Source organism: Calypte anna, chromosome 20 (assembly GCF_003957555.1).
Source record: "Calypte anna isolate BGI_N300 chromosome 20, bCalAnn1_v1.p, whole genome shotgun sequence".
NCBI lineage: Eukaryota > Metazoa > Chordata > Aves > Apodiformes > Trochilidae > Calypte > Calypte anna.
In genome coordinates, this window is record NC_044265.1 from 1,759,770 (window position 1) to 1,779,543 (window position 19,774).

The window sequence follows — 19,774 nt, forward strand, 5'->3', positions numbered from 1 at the left end:
AATCTGTGCTTTGATTTTTGTTCCTGTAACTTGGGCACTTCTGGTAGGTTTGAGGGGGCCCTGGATTCAGGTCAGCAATGTGCTGGTCAGGCTGTCAGAGACCGGGGTTGCTTCAGAAGTGATGTGTGTAGCTTTGAGTGTCACCTCTTAAAGGGTTTCCTCTCTAGCCACCCCTTTCAGAGAGGGCTGCTTCAGCTGGTTTTAGTGACTGCTCTCTGGGCTGGATTATAACAGACTAAAAACTGACACAGAATTGCTTTTCAGTTGTTCATTTTTAACTTGTTTCAGTTTTCTCTCTGGTATGAGGCTGTTGTGATTCAGTCTTAAAATCCAAGTGTTTCCTTGCTCAGCTCAGGGCCATCTGCCTCTCTGGGATCTGGAAATGCCTTCTAAGTGTCCTTCTGCAGTAATTTTGAGAGTTACTGCACTGAAACCTGCATGGTGGACAATGCAAGCAGCAGTGGCAAGTGGAGCTCCGTTATACAAGCCAGGAATGGGCAGTTTTAGATGGATCCACAGGAGAATCTACACCATTTAAAATTGGACTTGAAAACAAAAAATAAATGTTTAGTTACCCTGAGAGAAGTTTCTTGCATAGGAAAAACCTGCAGGATTGCTGTGTCTGTCATAGAAATGTTTGAATTGAGGAAGGCCTACAAGAAAGGCTACAAGAAGGGCTTTTTACACAGTGAGAGGACAGGGGGCAATGGTTTAAAACTTGATGAGGGGAGATTTAGGTTAGAGATTAGGAGGAAATCCTTTAATTTGAGGGTGCTGAGCCCCTGTTCCAGGTTGCCCAGAGAAGCTGTGGCTGCCCCATCCCTGGCAGTGTTCCAGCCCAGGCTGGATGGGGCTTGGAGCACCCTGGGCTGGTGGGAGGTGTCCCTGACCATGCAGGGGAGTTGGAATGGGATGATCTTTAAGGTCCTTTCCACCCAAACCATCCTATGATCTTATGAATTCTGAATTAGGCATTATTGTCTAGCTTTCATGGAAGGAAAAGAAAAGGTTGCTGTTCCAGGGAGCTTCTGACCTTGCTGCCTATCAGCAATTAAATAATATAGATTGGATGACAAGGTAGAAAGCACAAGGTGAACATAGTCAGCAATGTGCCCTCACTGGGTTATTTTTCCCACTATTTCCATGAACTTTGTGGTGTTAGAGGCAAAAAAAAATAATGTGAAGAATGCATAATGGGGGAGAAATCTGCAAATGACATCTCTGCAGATGTCCACTGGTGTCAGCTCAGATGCCAGAGGGTTCTAGCCCTCTGCTTTGTGTGTTTCCTGTTACCCTGCTGCCTGTTTGCCCTTCAGGAGTTCACAGCTGGGTGAGAGTTGTTATCCTGTTGCCATATTCATTAGTAATGCTTCTGAAATAATTACTGGAGAAGTTGTGAAGCTCCTGTGGCCACTTCCCTTCCTTGTGTTGCAGGGATCCAAGGAATAGTGGATGCCTACCGCCAGATCCTGCCTCAGATCCGACTCTATGGGCCAACCAACTTCTCTCCCATTATAAACCACGTGGCAAGGTTTGCAGCACACTCTGCACACCAGGGAACAGCTTCAGTGAGTGCTCCTCCTCCCCTGGGTGGGCTGAGCTTTCTGTTTTCCATGGTCATGATGGGTTAAATGGAATGGGAAAGTGGTGGTGTTTGCTTTCCTTTGGATGTTCAGCATGGTCAAGTGCAAGGTCCTGCATCTGGGTTGGTGCAACCACAAGCACAAATAGAGATTGTTGGGGAGGATGATAGGGGTAGGATAGGAGAGGACTGCTGGGGAGGATGATAGGGGAAGGATGGATAGAGAGCAGCTCTGAGGAAAAGGACTTGGGAGTAGCAGTAAATGAGTAGAGCAACATGAGCCACCAGTGTGGACTCACAGATCAGAAGACCAACAGCATCCTGGGCTACATCAAAAGAAGTGTGGCCAGCAGGGTGAGGGGGGAATTCTGTCCCCCTGCTCTGCTCTTGTGAGACCACACCTGGAATACTGCCTGAAACTGCAGCCCTCAGCACAGGAAAGATACAGACCTGTTGGAGAGGGTCCAGAGAAGGGCCACAAAGATGATCAGAGGGCTGGGGCAACTCTGGAGCCAGGCTGAGAGTTGGGGGTGTTCAGCCTGGAGAAGAGAAGGGAGCAATGGGGAGACCTTAGAGCACCTTCCAGTGCCTGAAGGGGCTCCAGGAAAGCTGGGGAGGGACTTTTCCCCAGAGAGGTAGTGACAGGACAAGGGTTGATGGTTTTAAACTGGAAGAGGGGAGATTTAGGTTAGGTATTGGGGAAAATTTCTTCACCATAAGGGTATAAGGTACTGGAATGTGTTGCCTGGGGAGGTTGTGGCTGCCCCTTTGCAACGAGAGGATCCAGAGAGATGGCAACACAATCAGTGTGATTGAAAGCAAATCCCAGTTATTCACCTCCGTGACTGTGCTGATATACAAACAAGTGTCTTTGCTAAATACATGGCATTTAGTGATTGGTTATTATGTGATGACCACACTCTTAACTTTAAAGCTAATTGGTTAATTAACAGCAATGGCCACATACAGATTATGTAATGCTAATTCAGTCCACAATTTAGCTGCAACAGCTCTTCTCCACATTTCCTTCTCTTCTGCATGTAGATCATCTTTTTTAGTAACTTTTCAGTTGCTTCAAGGTCTTTAGCTCAGCATAATTTACAAGACCACATTGTCTTTTATAAAACAGCATTGTCTAAACTTATTTTCTGACACTACCAGCACTGTCTGTTCATAACTCTCATGGCACATTGTTTAACACTACCAGTATTTCTCATGGCTTGTTCACAATATGGCCTATATGGCCTTTCAGTTCACAAAAACCCCACAAATCCCCCTTTTTGTTTTTGAATGAGCCAGGCTTCATTGACCAATTTAATTGATGCCCATTGTAAACATGAAATAATTAAACCTCCTCCTATCACTAACAAAAGCACAATACATCTGAGACCTTCTTTGAGCAAACCAAGCCCCCATTCCGGAATTCCCAAAAAGAGACTTAGGAACCATCCATCCCAAGGACTGACTTGCTGCTGTATTTTGCTAGTGTGAGCCTTCAAGTCTTGTATTTCCTTATGAATTGATGTGCTATGATCAGAAAAATCCAGGCAGCACATCCCTTCAAAATCATCACACCCATGTCCTTGAGCCAATTGCAAAAGATCAGTTGCATCTCTGTTTTGTAACAAAGCATGGTGTAAACTATTTTGATCTACTAGCAGTTGTTCTAATACTTGAGTAGTAATATTTGCTTGCTTTTCAGACCAGCATGCTAGCTTAGCAAGCTCCCTTAAAGCATTTCCTGTGGCTTCACCAGGTAGGAAAAGTGATAAAGCAACTCTAATGGGTGTTCTCAAGAGCTTAACATTATCATCACAATCAGATGAAAGCCCTAAGGATTGCTTTGCATGAGATAAAGCCTTTTTTAATACTTTGTCCAACTGTTGGTGTGTAGGAGCAAATAAATTAAGTTTCCCCAGATAACAAGGACCACTGACTGCCTTCCTAGGAATACCTTGCCAGGCTCTATCCCCAGAAATCAAAAACACATCAGGTGGTAAAGCTCGAGGATTGTTGGGCCCTGGTAAAAAGGGACCACTATTTCTGCTAGTCCCATATGCCCCTGAGGGAATTCCAGTAACCAGTGTGCCACAGAAACTGCTATTCTGAGTAAATTGATAGGATAGATCTGGTGACACATCAGTCCCGGTCCTATTCTCCTTCCAGCCTGAAACTATATCACCAGTCTGTTGCTTCAGCTGACCCAATTTTGGACAAGATGGACCTTGAAAAATCTTTTTTTCAGCCTCATACTGAAGCCGAAAAAGGCCAAGCAAAACTGTTTAGAGACAGAGTTTTGAGCCTTTAAACAGCAAAGGGATTTATTTTCGGATCCAGGGAACTCCCAGCTCGTGCTGGACAAAGAGTTCCCAGGGTTAAGGGAAAGGGTTGGGGTATTTATACAGTAAAAGGGGAGGTTACATCATCCTTACATGCATATTCATAACAGGCGGAGTCTTTGGGGGTCTTCAGATGAAGTAATGAAGTCTTCCTCAGGGTTGAACTTTTTACCTTTCTTGCTTTCGATGACTTCATTCTCTTGTTATAGAGCATAATTGGACCCTTGCAATAATCTTCCCCTTATCTGCTGGTTCTGGCAGCCTCATCCTGTCTTCCGTGCAGGTGTTTGCACTCCCCCAGTGCCCAGCTCGCCTTGGCAGTGCCAAGACTTACACTCCTAATTATCTCTGAGACAGAAGTTAATCCCATTAGGGTCTTGACATGTCTCAGCTGCTGTGTTCACTTCTTTCTCAGTTTAGCCCTGAATTCTACTGGTTATGAATACAAATTCATTAACATATATTACAAGTTTTAATTCTACATAAAGTAAATTCACACAAACAGCTTGGCCTGATCCACTCTCCTTACAGGAGTTAGTCCTGTCAGGATTTTTCTCTTTTTCATTCTCCCCTTTCCTTAGAACTTACGAATTCTTTCGTCAAGTTCCAAGGGAAGGTTCTGATGCCTTTGAATCATTGCCCACATTACTCGGATCCTTTTGACTGTATCATTCAGTTTGTAGTATAGCCACACGTTTAAGATGGATAACATGAGAATTATCACTACCATGACTATTAGAGGGTATCCTAAGGTCAGGACAGGAAAGATGGTTTTCTCCTTGGCAGCACTGATAGTGAGCATGTAGGCCTCGATTTGCTCACCTTGTGAGTAACTAAAATCTACAAGTTGCCACCATGCCTGATGATCCTTCTCAAGTCGGGTTGTAGAGCTATCTCTTGCTATCATTTCTTTTCTTTCTTGGGGTAGTATTCCGGATGTTCCTTCCCTCAGAATTCCTGCAGTTACTGTTTGTACCCACTGCTGTGTTTGAGTGCACTGAATAGCGAGTGCAATCTGTTTGCATCACCAGTGTACTCTGCAAGCTTTAAAAGGTTTTCAGTGGTGTGGTTAGCCACTAGGGTTAGTAATTTAGTTGCTAGTGACTGTGTTTCTGCTAGGCTAAGTATGGATGAACTCAAAGGCACTTTGAGTTCCCCCAAATGGGAAGTGATGGCACTTAATTTATTTACCAATACTTGGTCTGTTGTGTTCAGTACCCCTAGCCCAGTGCCAAACCATCCAGTGACATCTCGTTCCACATGCCTAGGGCGTGATCTGGCTGCCAACCATGCCTTCCAGCCCTTAAGGCTTTGCTGGATATAGGGCCAGCAATCCTGTTGTAACTGAGTAATGTTTGTTTGGATATTTACTTGAATTTTTTTCAATGAATATGTAGAATCTAATAACAATGTTAACTCATTTGATTGCCTAACCACTTGAGGCCCTACATGGGTCAAATTATATGTTCTGTTGCAGCTTGGAAGAGGAGTCTTCACAGTCTTCTTACTAGATACCTTAGCATTAGAACTCTCAGTGAGTTTTATAAGAAACTGGTCAGAAGCAGCTCCCTATTTGCTAGACCATAGACATGTGACTGCGATTGGATGTTCCAGTATTATCTTTACTTCACACTGAGCTTCGTATCTTTCCTTTTCTTTGTCCCCTTCCCAGGTGCAAGAGGCTGGTGCCTTCCTTCTGACCCATATCCTGGGTCCCAGGTTATGTGTAAGTGACACAGGTCCCAAAGCTGTCACAGTTAATCTGATTAGTTCACCTTCCTGTCTTTTCACTTTAGCACTCGTACACCCTATCTGGATTTCATCCCCTTCTTGCCCTGTTAAGGAGTCTAACTGGCCTTTGTTTTGACTCCAGTCCTTTGCTCATACAGCTGGTTGTTACATAGCACATGAATGTTTAAGCCAGACTCTGGGTGTAATGCCACACGTGGTGTACCAACCCATGGTAGTGCCTTAACTATCCGTGCACCTGACCATGGCCATCCCTGGGCAATGTTTTGTGATAAGGCCATACTTATCCAGAGTCCAAGCATCAACACTAAAGGTCACCAGTTCATGATGTAGAGCTCCTTCAGGAATGTTCTTGGCAATGTTCAGGGGCCCTCTTGACTCAGGAGTAGTGGATCCAGGTGGGTGGCTCCTTAATTCGGACTGCAGTGAGGGTGGTGAGCAACACTTGAAAGGGTCCTTCCCATTTCTCTTGCAGAGGTTTCCCTAAAAGATTCTGAACATATAACCAATCACCAGGATTAAAAGGATGCAGTTTACAATGAGGTTGCTTAGGTTGGTGATCCATCACCACCGTGGCATTCTTATCGAAGTATTTCCCCACAGCTATAACATAATCACACACATATTGATTACCTATTTGATCTACAGCCTCACTATTTACAGTCTGCATGGCATAAGGTCTCCCATATAAAATTTCAAACGGGCTCAGTTTTTCTTTTGACTGGGGCTTCACCCTTAGTCTGATCAGAGCAATAGGTAAGGCTTGGTACCACTGCAACTTAGTTTCCTGGCATATTTTTGCAATTAATTGTTTAATAAGATGATTCATCTTTTCTACTTACCCACTAGCTTGGGGTCTATAGGATGTGTGCAATTGCCATTTGATTTGCAGTGCCTTACTTATTGCTTGTACAATCTTAGCACAAAAGTGAGCCTCTGTCCGAGGAGATGCTCCTGGGCACCCCGAACCTCGGAATGATTTCATTAAACAAGACTTTAGTTACTTCTCTTTCTTTGTTTGTTCTGCATGGGAACGCTTCAGGCCACCCAGAAAATGTATCAGTCAAAACCAAGAGGTACTTATACCCCCCTTTCCTTGGAAGTTCAAAGAAATCAATCTGCCACACTTCCCCTGGGAATTTTCCTCTATCTGTTACTCCCTGGTGAACCTTTGCTTCCGTGTTTGGATTATTTTTCAAACAGCATTCACATTGGGATGTGACCTGTTTCACTGCTGTGAATAGCTTTGGCCCTGCTATTCTAACTTCTAAATGCTGATAAAGAGGGTCTAATCCCCAGTGGGCCTTGTCATGTTCTGTTTTTACAAACTGCCATACTGATTTCTCTGGCAGCACTAGTTGTCCTGTTTCTAGCTGACCCCATCCACTATCTCACATTTTACCTTTGTTCCTTTGTATCCACTTATGGTCTGATTCCTGGTACTCTGGTTGAAAATTAGTGTCCAGTTCTTCTGGTACCAGGGCCAATACTAAATCATTGGCTCTTGCAGCAGCTAATTTAGCTTCTGCATCTGCTGCTCTATTACCTGTTTCTGGAAGGGTGTTACCTTTCAGGTGCCCCTTGCAATGCATTATGGCCACTTGGGTTGGGAGCTGAACAGCCTCCAGCAACTGCAGGGTTTCTGCTGCATATTTTATGGGTCTTCCCTGGGCAGTCAGCAGTCCTCGCTCCTTCCAGATTGCCCCATGGGCATGCACGACAGAGAAAGCATACTTAGAGTACATCCATATATTAATTCTTTTCCCTTTTGCCAGCTCGAGGGCTCGGGTAAGAGCTATTAGTTCGGCCTTCTGTGCTGAAGTTCCCACAGGCAAGGGATTTGATGCAATTACCTGCTCTGTTGTAGTTACTGTAGCCAGCCATCCTTACTCCCTGCTTTACAAAGCTACTGCCATCCCAGAACCAGTCATCTTCACCTTCAAGTGGCTCTTCCTTGAGATCCGGATGACTGGAATACACAGCCTCGACGGTTTCTAGACAGTCATGCTCAATCGGCTCTGCTGACACTCTTCCTCCTAGGAATGATGCTGGGTTGACAACATTAGTCACTTGAATGGTTATGTCATCTGATTCAACTAAAATTGCCTGGTACTTCAGGAACCGAGAAGGTGACAGCCAGTGGCCACCTTTCTGTTCCAGTACTGCTGATACAGTGTGGGACACCAATACAGTCATTTTCTGGCCCATAGTGAGTTTTCTGGCCTCTTCTATGTTTATGATTACTGCAGCCACTGCCTTCAGGCATGTGGGCCATCCTTTACTTACTTCATCTAGTTGCTTAGAGAAGTAAGCCACAGCCCTTTTGTATGGTCCCAGTTGTTGAGCCAGGACTCCCAGGGCCATTCCCTGGCGTTCATGTGAGAACAGCCAAAATGGTTTTGTTACATCGAGTAGGCCTAATGCTGGGGCTTTCATCAGTTCTTGTTTCAGTCTTTTGAAGGCTGTTTCTGCTTCAAGAGTCCAGAGCAGAATATATTTAGACTTTCAACAAATCACAGAGGGGTTTAGCAGGTATCCCATACTGATACATCCACAGGTGACGCCAACCTGTCATTCCCAGGAAGGCTCGCAGGTCTCTCACCGTTTCAGGCCTGGGCATCTGGCAGATGGCTTCTTTCCTCGCTGTTCCTAGGAATCGTTGTCCTCCAGAGATCTCCTATCCTAGGTACACCACCTTTTCCTGCACCAGCTGTGCTTTCTGTTGGGAGACTCGATAACCATTTAAACCCAAGAAATTTAACAACGAGATTGTCCACTCAACACATTGTTCTTCTGTTTCAGTTGCTATCAGTAAGTCATCCACATATTGCAGGAGAGTGCCCTCTCCCTGTGGCCGCTCCCACTGTTCCAATTCTTTGGCCAATTGATTTCCAAATATTGTAGAACTATTTTTATAACCTTGAGGTAACACCATCCAGGTTAGTTGTGTTTTTCTCCCTTTACCAACAAACTCCCATTCAAAGGCAAAAATCTTTTGGCTTTCTGGGGCTAAGGTAAGGCAGAAAAATGCATCTTTCAAATCTAACACTGTAAACCAGATCAGATTATCTTTTAGTTTGGTCAAGAGTGTATAAGGGTTAGCTACCACTGGATGTAGAGTCTTAGTAATCTCATTTACAGCCCTTAAATCCTGTACCAGTCTGTAAGTTCCATTTGGCTTCTTGACTGGTAATATTGGTGTATTGCAATCTGATTCACATTCTATCAATAGCCCTAATTCTAAAAACCTCTCCATCAATGGCTCGATTCCCTTCCTATCTCCTAGCCTCAGGGGGAATTGTTTTCTGTTAACTGGTTTAGCTCCTGGTATTAATTCAATAACAATGGGGCAGCCTGGTTTGATTTCCCAGGTGTATCAGTTGCCCACATGGACGGATATGTTCCATCTGTGATTCCATTGATGTTATGATTATCAGATTCTGGTTTAACACAACTGATAGTCAGACTTAGGGCAGTTATGAATTGTTCTTTGTTTACCTGGAGTTCAAGTTTGTTTTTGTCAAATTTTATTACGGCCCCTAAATTCTCTAACAAGTCTCTCCCTAGCAGAGGTTTTGGAGAATTAGGTAAGTATAAGAATTGATGAATCCCCATCTGTTTCCCAATTTTGTATTTAAGAGGTTTCAAGAAGAAAGCCTTTTCTGCTTGGCCTGTCGCCCCCACAACATGTACAGATTCATCAGATTTTGGTATTAATTCCTGATTTAAGACTGAATAGGTAGCTCCAGTGTCAATTAAAAAATCCAGTTCCTTTTTACCTTCCCCTAGCTCTATTTTAACCAGTGGGTCTGCTAGGGAATGACCCACCAGTCCCCTTCAGTTACCACTATCATGAGCAACCAGAACAACAGATGCCCCCCCAAGTTCTCTGTTTCATTTAGGGCATTCTCGTTGCCAGTGTCCCATTTGGTGGCAATAAAAACATTGATTTGGTTCCACCTGATTTTGCTGGAACCTTCCTCTCCCTCTCATGGGATAACCACACCCTCTACCTCTAGCATCTGGAAGCTTTGGACTTGAATGTACTGCTTCTATAATTCTGGCAAGTTTCTTAAACTCTCTCTTTTCTTTTTCTTGTTCCCTATTGTTGTACACTTTCCAGGCCTCATTCAGTAAAATTTCCAGATCTCTATTTGCAGGATGTTCAAGTTTTTGTACTTTCTTTCTGATATCTACACAACACTGCCCCATTACCAATCCCAGCAGTTGCTGTCTACCCATGTCTGACCCAGGATCTAAGGGGGTATATTGTCTCATTGCTGCTCTAAGCCTGTCTAAAAACTCTGTTGGTGTTTCATTGTCCTTGCCTTACTTCAAACAGGGCTCTCCAGTTTACTGCTTTTGGTATTGCTCTTCGCAAGCCCCGTGCAACTAACCTTCTGTACTGCAGCAATAAATCATATTGGCGTGGGTTGTTTGGATCCCAGTTGGGATTACTGGTTGGGAATACAACATCCACAGGCTCCTGTAGCAGTTCAGCCCGTTCCCTCCCAGTTTTTAAAACAAGTTCTTTTTCTGTCTCTGATAGTTCAGATAGCATTAGATCAATATCCTCCCAATCAGCGTCTGAATTCTTTGCAATTAATTCAAACCTTCTGGCGGCCCCTTCTGCATCTCTCCTCAGATTTTTCACTTCCTCTCTCCAATTGTTAAGGTCACTTATGGTAAATGGTATTTTTATCCGTGCTTGTTCTCCTAATGTGGGCATTACTTGTCGAAGAGGGGCTATTGTATAGTTCTCTGGGACCTTTTTTTCCCTGTTCTCTGGGATTTCTTTTCCTCCCTGTACTTCACCCTCTCCGGTCTGAGCTTTTGTCTTTATTTCTGCCCGTTCTGCTCCAGCTTTTTCTGCCTCCAATCTAGTTTTCTCTGCTTCTAGTTTTGCCCTCTCTGCCTCAGCCTTAGCTTTCTCTGCTTCTAATCTCGCTGTCTCTATTTCCAGTTTTGCTCTTTCTTCTCCTATCTTTGCCATTTCTGCCTCCCTTTCCTTTTCCTTTTGCTCAGTTGCCCTTGTGTAATATGGATGGCTGGTCCCTTCTCCAGGATCATCTCCCAGGTTTTCGGTGTCTGCTCTGTTCCCTCTCTTCTTCACCCTTTTCCCTGTCTCCTGTGGGGCTTTCTCTTCGTCTTTGTCTCCCCCCAGCCGGCTTTTGCGGAACACTTTCCAATTCCTCTCTTTTCTCACTTCCCAGTTCTGTGGAGCTGCTGCTGCTTTCCTGTTGTGACATTGGCACTGGTACTCCACATCCTGGCACAAGAGGCTGATATTCTTGGAGGCTAATGGTACTTCCTGCTTCACTGTTTTTTTCTTTCAGCTTAAGGCATCATTTCCCTATGCTACAAGCATCACAACAGCGTTCCTTTGACTTTCTGTTTTTCTGATCCTGTTCTAGGGCTAAAACAAAGGGATCTTGGGGTGTTACATTTATTCCACTATCTTTTTGCCATTCTGGCTTATCCCTTAAGGTAAAGAACATGTCTGCATACATTACTTCATCCCACTTTTCCTTTCTACGGAGAAACAGCAGAAGTTGTAGGATAGTATTATAATTTAAGCTTCCGTGTGGTGGCCATTTTTCTCCATCATCGAATTTATACAGAGGCCACCAATCTTGGCAATATTTCACAAGTGTCTTTTTCCTTACATTTCCCCCCAGAATTCCACCAAGTTCTTTCCAATGTTTTAAAATGCATCCCAAGTGGGTTTTAGCATCAATGTCCTTACTCTGTTCAGTCCCCATTATGCCTGGTCGAGAGGTTACAACTGTGGGACCCTTTCTGGATTACCAAATTCTATTCAGATTTCAGCAATTTACAATTTCAACACCTTACTCAACTTATTCTAGCATTCAAGCACACTTTTTAATTTTGTTTTAACACTCCAGATTCACACCAATCGCTCTGTCCGTCTCTGGACGGTCCCCTCGCGGGTGACACAAACGCAGGTCAGGACCCCGCACTCGCTGTGCAATTAAATTGCCTCTCAGTCACTCAGTGTCACGCACACACACGCACTTTCAGTCAGAACTCTGCACAGGTAAAATTTTACCCAAAACCTTACACGTTGCTTTCCCGCCTACGGTCACAAGATGCCGCTGTAAACCCCGAATACCTGCCGGTGTTGCGGCAAAAGACTCCCCGCAACCCCCCCGAAGATAAAGCTGTAAAACTTCTTCGGTAGGGACGTGTAACCACTCAAACTCTTAAGATTACTTACAAGCAGTACAACAGAATAACATAGTCATCAATCACCGTATGATCATATGAACCACAGCATTACCAAAAGCCCTTTATCAACACGATACAACACCGAGTGCACCTTCCCACTGCTGTGAATGAACCTCAGTTCTCCTGGGGACCTGAACCCCGGAGAGGGACGAACTCAGCGCTAGACTGGACTCCAATCCGTCAGCCTGGGGGCGTCCCCTGCGTCCCTGTGAACCCTAGGGGATTCGAACCCCTATAAATCCTGGGGGGACTGAACCCCCCCCTTTCCCTGGAGGCCTCGAAACCCAAACAAATATATATATATAAATACCTTTTCAGTATGAGGAAGGTCTGGTGTCCATCTGCACGTAGGAGCCAAGGGAGTAGGGGAGGCTGATCTGACAGAAGTCGTTGGGGGGGCCCCAAAAGCGTCCCCGGGCCCCCCTGGATCACGGCACGACGGAGTCCAGTCCTGCCACGGTCGCCAAAATGAAGCTGAAAAAGGCCAAGCAAAAGTGTTTAGAGACAGAGTTTTGAGCCTTTAAACAGCAAAGGTATTTATTTTCGGATCCGGGGAACTCCCAGCTCGCGCTGGACAAAGAGTTCCCAGGGTTAAGGGAAAGGGTTGGGGTATTTATACAGTAAAAGGGGAGGTTACAACATCCTGACATACGTATTCATAACAGGCGGAGTCTGGGTGGAGTCATCTTTTTGGGGCTCTGTCTCGGGGTCTTTGGGATCTTCAGATGAAGTAACGAAGTCTTCCTCAGGGTTGAACTTTTTACCTTTCTTGCTTTCCATGACTTCATTCTCTTGTTACAGAGGATAATTGGACCCTTGCAATTGTCTTCCCCTTATCTGCTGGTTCTGGCAGCCTTATCCTGTCTTCCGTGCAGGTGTTTGCACTCCCCCAGTGTCTCCTAATTATCTCCAAGACAGAAGTTAATCGTTGTCTCAGCTGCTTTGTTCACTTCTTTACACAAACAGCTTGGCCTGATCCACTCTCCTTACAGGAGTTAATCCTGTCAGGATCTTTTCTCTTTTTCACTTGTTCTAGGGAGATCCATTTCTTATATTTCTGAGAGTATTTTTTAGCCTTTTCAATGCTTAGGGGAGTCTGATTTCTCTTTATATGTTAAAAATCTCTACTTTTCCTTACAGATGGAAAGCTGTTAAAATACAGAATCTGTCAGTAATGGGGCACAACCGTAGTAAATCTTGTATTAACTGGATTTTGGAATAGGAAAATACTTCCTTTATTTTCATTGCATGTGTCTCATTTTTTATTTTCATTTAAAAACTGTAGACAGCTGCTATAAAACAGCAGTTGCTCATTTCAGAACCAGGTACTAAACCTTAGCCTCTGGAAAAGGACAGAAATTTTAAACACTTGACCAAACTAATATGTTGCTTTGAGGTATTTTTCTTTCTAGAAAAGCTCCTGTATTCTTCCCATCCTGTTATCTCTAGAGGGTCTTTGTCATGACAGTTGTCACTGATGTATTTTGAGGTTTTTAATACATATGGTTTAAAGTATTGGCAATGTTAAAAGGCAGTTTTTTGACTTGCACTCTGGGGATATTAAACATTAAACTTTAGCCTGTTTGTGAGTAAAGCAGCATCCAGCAGTGAATTTTGTATGGACTTTTGTTGATTTAGGAGTATTCTGCTCATCTCTAGTACGTTCTGCCAAGTGATGTGATTGGTCTTTATAAATTGAATTTCATTCTTTGTTTTTTTACAAAGGAAATCTGAGGGGCACAACGAAAGGTCCTATGGAAATGAAAAAAAAAAATAGCTCAAGTTTATTTTATGCTTTGGTTTTGTCTTGCCCACGTCACCATCTGATTCTTAGAGTAAGAAATGGCTCAGTTTGCCCTCAGCTGTGTCACCTTTGGTGTCGAGCTCCCTAACTCAGCACTTTCTGATGTTTTCCAGCAATATTTTATCCTGCTGATCATCACAGATGGAGAGATCACTGATCTTGACCAAACCAGGCAAGCCATTGTTGATGCCTCCAAGCTGCCAATGTCCATCATTATTGTTGGGGTTGGTGAAGCTGATTTCAAAGCCATGGAGTTCCTGGATGGGGACAGTGGTGTCCTCAGGTCTGTGACCGGGGAAGCGGCCGCGCGGGACATTGTGCAGTTTGTGCCCTTCCGACACTTCAGAAGTGTGAGTCCTACTGCCACTGCCCCTGTGGCCATTCCAGCTGAAAACTCAGCCTGGGGGTTGCAGAGGCAGCAAGCTGCATGCTCAGAGTGCTGCCCACACTCTTGTGCTGCTGTCTCTTGGCTATTGCAGAGTGAAGAGGACGGGAGATGTTTTCTCTCCTGGAGTGCAAACATTTAAGCAAAAGGCTGAGCTCTCCTCTGATGTTGAGTCTCATGAGTGTTTTAAACTGAGATAAGTTAAAGAAGGCTCTGGGGAGACCTCACAGTGACCTTCCAGTGTCTGCAGGGGCTCCAGGAAGGCTGAGAGGGAATGTGTGCAAGGGCCTGGAGTGATGGGCTGAGGGGCAATGGGTTTAAATTAGAGAGGAGCAGATCTGGATTGGATGTTAGGAACAAGTTCTGTGCCATGAGGGCAGTGGAACAATGGCACAGGGTGCCCAGGGAGGGGGTTGAGGCCTCATCCCTGGAGATGTTCAAGGTGAGGCTTGAGGAGGCTCTGAGCACCCTGATCTGGGTGAGGGTGTCCCTGATACTGCAGGGCTTGGACTGGGGGACCTTGAGAGGTCCCTTCCAACCCAAATTATTCTGTGATTCTAAGTCTTCCCTGCTGTTGGAAGCAGTCCTCTTGTTCCCCTGGTGGCACTGACATTTGTGTGCATTGCACAGTGAACTGGGTTGAAGAGTGGAGTCAAATGAAGACCCAAAATAAGAGAAATTGCTAGTGACTGGGGCAGTTTCCCACCCAGATCAGGGCCACAGGAAGGCTGCTTGAGCTGGGAGCAGTGCAGGGGTGGGAACAAATGCTTTTTATAAGCAGAGCTTCACTGAGACTGTGGAAGTGCTGCTGAACTGCAGCAAGGAACTCATGAAACAGGGATTGAGATGTGGCCAGTGGGGAGCTGTGCTCTGAATTCTGTAAAAGTTTGTCCTTGAGCTGATAAACACTTTCTCTGCAGTATTTCTGATCTCTTCTCCCTCTTCTCCTTGCAGGCTCCTCGGGAGGCTCTTGCCCAGGTGGTTCTGGCTGAGGTGCCAAAGCAGCTGGTGTCATACTACAGATGGCAGGGGTGGCCCCCACTGAAACCCCCCGAGGTAAAGCAGGTGTAGGGTGACCATCCGGGGCTGCCAGCACCCACCCTGCACACTCTGGGTGCTCAGAGCCTCGGGCTGGACCACCCACACCAATCACACACTTGTGCTCTGTCTTTCATCTTTTACCTGCTCCTAACTGGAAGTGTAAATACAGAACACCCACAACTGCTGGCAGTTTTTGTCACAGGAAATTAAGAGTTTGTTAGTTTTCCACCTTGCAACAGTGACACATCACACCATCCATCCCTGCTTGGTCTGGACATGTGCACCCAGCAGCTTCACTGCCCAGTTTGGGAGCAGTTTGCTGTAAGGACACTTCTCACCTGCTCCTTGGTGGGTGTTTTTCCTTCTATGAAGCTGCCTTGGGAACAGGGGCCCTTCTCTGCTGGTTGGTACCAAAGTCTGTTGGTTGGGTGCCTGAGGCAGTTCCTGTTGTGCCTTTGTAAAGTGCCAGTATATTTTTATATGTGGAGGTTTATTTTTTACATTTCAGTGATCATGTGCTGCAATCTTTTTTTAAATCACGTTTTCTACTACCAAAAATTGCTTCTGTGATGGCTTCTTGCTTGGAGCCATTGTTGCAATTTAAGAACACTGCACTTTGCTTATTTAGGAGAGGGGATTAATGAGGGTTAACCATTAATTATTGGGGGTGGGATTAGTGAGTCACAGTAACATGATTTTCAAAATCCAGCAACTAGAAACATGGAAATAAAGATTTTTCAAGTGGTTTCTTTGTGTCACAGAAGTTGACAAAGTTACAGAAAGAAGTGAGTGAACTCCAAAAAGGTGCTTCCTGCTCAGAAGTGTGTGGTGTGGTCTGGGGACTGGGGAGCAGGCACCTGCTGGCAAAGCACCATTGTTTGGAGAGATGGGAGTTGATAATTAATTTCAAAATAGAGGTAAAGCAGCTCAGGCTTGTCATTGCACAATAAGTGGTCATGCTTTTGGTTTCATAATTAAATAAACTGCTTTGATTTATATAACGTGTTTGGGCTCTGGGCTCTCCTTTCTGGGTTTTCTTTTTATGTTCCAGCACTGTGGATGTTTTGCTTTGTGGAAGCCTTTGCTGCAGTAGTGACCTGGTGGTGATTCAGCATCTGAGTTTGCCCCAGGCTGTGTGTGATCAGCAGAGCAGCTTGTCCATCATCATTAGTTTTGTTACCTGCTAATCACTAAGACTGCTGAATGTATAGCCTGAAGCCCTGTCCTGCAGTCAGATGAGCTGTTTCTGGACTCTGAAATGATGGGAGAACTTATCAGTTCCACAGAGTAAACCAGGGAGTGGTGGGAATACACTGGATGGCTGCCCTGGTGCTTCAGGCTGTGTGAAGGGGAGGTCACAACACCTGCAGGAGAGCAGCACCTGGGTTTGAATCCACCTGCTCAACAGGGCTGTTCTTTTGATCAGGGCATGGAGTGGTGGGACAAGGGGCAATGGCTGTAGGCTGGCAGAGAGGAGATGTAGGTCAGACACTAGAAGCAATTCCTTGTTGTGAGGGTGCTGAGCCCCTGTCCCAGGGTGCCCAGAGAAGCTGTGGCTGCCCCATCCCTGGCAGTGTTCCAGCCCAGGTTGGATGGGGCTTGGAGCACCCTGGGCTGGGGGAGGTGTCCCTGACCATGGCAGAGTTGATCTATGGCAGGATTGGATGATCTTTATGATCCTTTGCAACAGAAACCAGTCTGGGATTCCATGGTTCTGGCTGGTATCTGCCACTGACCCAGTACAAAGCTCATGTTCTGAAGGGCTGTGGGTCTGGGGCTGCTGCCAACCCAAGATGAGGTTGTGCTTGTTTTTTATTCAAGCCTAATTTTGACCACAATGTGTTCTCCCTGGTTCCACAGCCAGCAGACAGCTTCCTCTAGAGGCAGCTGGGCTGTCTCCTGCAGTTTTCCATCATCCAGCCTGAAACCCCTATTTTCTTGCACTTGGGCTCTTGAAGGAAACCAAGCAACTTCTCTTCCTGAGTGGCAGTGTAAATGAAAATACGTTACAAGTGTGGAAGAGAGGGAGGAAAACTGCCAAATCTCTGTGAAACTCTGCTGTTCATCCTTTACTTGTGTTGTTAGCTGCTCACAACAAGCAGGCAGAGCTCTCCTTCCCTGTGTGACATGGAAAAGCAAACCCAGGGTTGGGTTTTGTGTTTTGTTTGGGGTTTTTACTTTTCCTTTTTGATAAAGTGTTCTTCAAAGGATACCTGAAGGTTCACCAGTCCCTTGTTTGGACCAAGAAACCCTGCTGGCAGTAGGTAGTGCTTGGATTTCTTTGGCAAGCTGTCAGGAGCACGCTGGGACTTGCCTGCACTCTAGTCATGAGGGGCAGAAGATGAGCTCTGAGACAGCAGAATGAGTGGTGGGAGCTGCAGTCCACCTCTTTTTCCTCTCTTTTTCTGAACCTCTGCAAGTTCCCACTCCAAGAGAGGGAATCCTCCATCTCTGCACTGGCTCTGAGCAGTGGAGTCACTTCTGCAGCTGTCTGAGGTGTCTCCAGGTCCTGGACTCATTGGGGGTTGGAGAGAACTTCTCTGATTTTTTTTTTTTTTTTGGGAGGGGGAAGAGCCCAAGAGATGGTGGAGGCAACTCTGAGGGAGTTCTTCCCCCTGGGAAGGAGGGGACTTCCCCCTGGGAAGGAGGACTGTTTGCTGTTTTACTGCAGGCAAGGGGCTGAAATAAGAACACACCTTCTGTCATTGTCACTTGAGGACAGAGCTGCTTGGGCTTGAGCCCAGGTGAAAAGCAACAGGAGGGTCAACCTTGGAAGGTGCTGAGTCAGGACAGCAGAGTTTTGCCTGTTTTCTCTCTTTCTTGACTCTGCCCAGGGCTCCTGGACTTAGAGGCAGTGAGGATGGCTGCTGGGCACTGTGGTGAGAGGCTGGGAGGTGTCTCCTGCCTTGTGCCACCCTGGGCGTAGCTGGAATGCAGGTTTACAGCATGGTTGTCACTTCAGGTAGATGAGAACTCAGGTTTTTGTTCAGGTTTTCTCCCTCAGGGGAATGTGCTGCCCTTAGCCAGTGCTGGTGTCTGCTCTGTTGTCCCTCAGCAGTCCCACTTTATGCTGTGAGAACTCCCCAGAAGCCTTTTTGCCAAGATTTTTGCCTCTTTGCCACCCTTGTACTTGTGGTCCCCAAAGGTATTTCAGTCTCAAGGCCTTATATAAATACAGAGATACTGCATGCGGGAGCTCATCAGGGAGGGTTCCTCTTGCTTCTAGGACACCTGGCAATGAATACAGGTGACATTTCATGCTGAGCTATGCCACGTTCCCTTACAGCTCCCTGTGGGAGCTCCATCCCCTGTTCTTTTGTCCAGACACCTTGCTGGGTTACAGGCCTTTCTTAGGGTCTAAAACCTTTGGTTCCCCCCAGGGACTGTCACCAAGACTGAGATTTGGTCTTCAGGCAGAATGCAAGTGATGGGACTGCTCCAGGTGTCTTGAAGAAGCCACACAAACTGGTGGTGTCTTGTGATCAGCTTTCAGCAAATTCTGGCTCCAGCCATCAGTGGCACACTTGGGGGATCTGCACGTCTCATTGAAGAGCCCCAGTTGCACCCCCTGCCCCCCTCTTGCCATGGCTGTCTGTGGGGTCAGACCAGGGCCCTCATTTGGGTTCACAAGTGGTGCTGGGTGCTGCTGGCCTGCCAGGTTTGCTGCTGCAGGGTGAAGTGGCCTCCTCTCCACCCCAGTTTGTTTCCACTGCCCCTGGTACCACTTCTCCCACTCCAGGAAGCTCTCAGTCATAGGGAGATAAAGGGAACAACCCCAGGGCTTGCTTGGCAGCAGCCTGGCATTGCATGGGCATGATTCACTCCCTGGTGTTTGCAGAGCTGGATCAGCCACCCTGCCTGCTGCACCCTGGAGCCCGAGGTGGGTGTCCAGTGCTGGGTGTGGAGGGGGGAGACAGAGCCCCAGTAGAGGAAATGCTTTGTAAACCCTCCTGAGCTCATGACTGTCATGGGCCCCTCAGGACAAGAAGGACATTGAGGGGATGGAGAGTGTCCAGAGGAGGGGAACAGAGCTGGGGAAGGGTCTGGAGCACAAAGTCTGCCCAGGAGGGGCTGAGGGCCCTGGGGGTGTTGATCCTGGAGCAGAGGAGGCTGAGGGGAGACCTTCTGGATCTCTGCAACCCCCTGAGAGGAGGTTGGAGCCAGGGAGGGTTTGGTCTCTGCTCCCAAGGAACAAGGGATGGGACAAGAGGAATGGCCTCAAGTTGTGCCAGGAGAGGTTTAGATTGGATATTAGGAAGTTTCTTCCCCCAAAGGGTTGTCAGGGCCTGGCCCAGGCTGCCCAGGGCAGTGGTGGAGTCCCCATCCCTGGAGGGATTCAAAAGCCCTGGAGATGTGGTGCTGAGGGACATGGGGCAGTGGTGGCCTTGGCAGTGCTGAGTGATGGTTGGACTTAATGTTCTTCTTCAACCCAAATGACTCTATGATTGCTTTAATCTGGCCTAAGTGTGTAGCCTGGAGGAGCTCCAGCACCTGCAGCCTCTGTCACCAGAGAGTGCTTGAGTGTCCCACCCTCCCCCAGCCATCTCCCCTGGTCCCTGGGTTGGGGTTCTCCTGTCTCACCCCTCCCCATCAGACTGCCACGGGCAGCTGGGCCGGGTCCCTCC

The 19,774-nt window shown here is 46.4% G+C and overlaps 1 protein-coding gene across 3 annotated transcripts in view; it reads left to right on the plus strand.

The window, feature by feature from the left end:
- Nucleotides 1–16,151, plus strand: part of CPNE1 (copine 1) — a 52,538-nt gene extending 36,387 nt beyond the window's left edge. For all 3 annotated transcript variants that reach the window (XM_030463238.1, XM_030463240.1, XM_030463239.1), the window contains 3 exons: nt 1,435–1,568; nt 13,837–14,073; nt 15,063–16,151. In XM_030463238.1, coding sequence (XP_030319098.1) covers nt 1,435–1,568; nt 13,837–14,073; nt 15,063–15,179 — 488 coding nt within the window. In that variant the 3' untranslated portion in view covers nt 15,180–16,151. The remainder of the gene's footprint in view (nt 1–1,434; nt 1,569–13,836; nt 14,074–15,062) is intronic.
- Nucleotides 16,152–19,774: the final 3,623 nt, after the last annotated feature.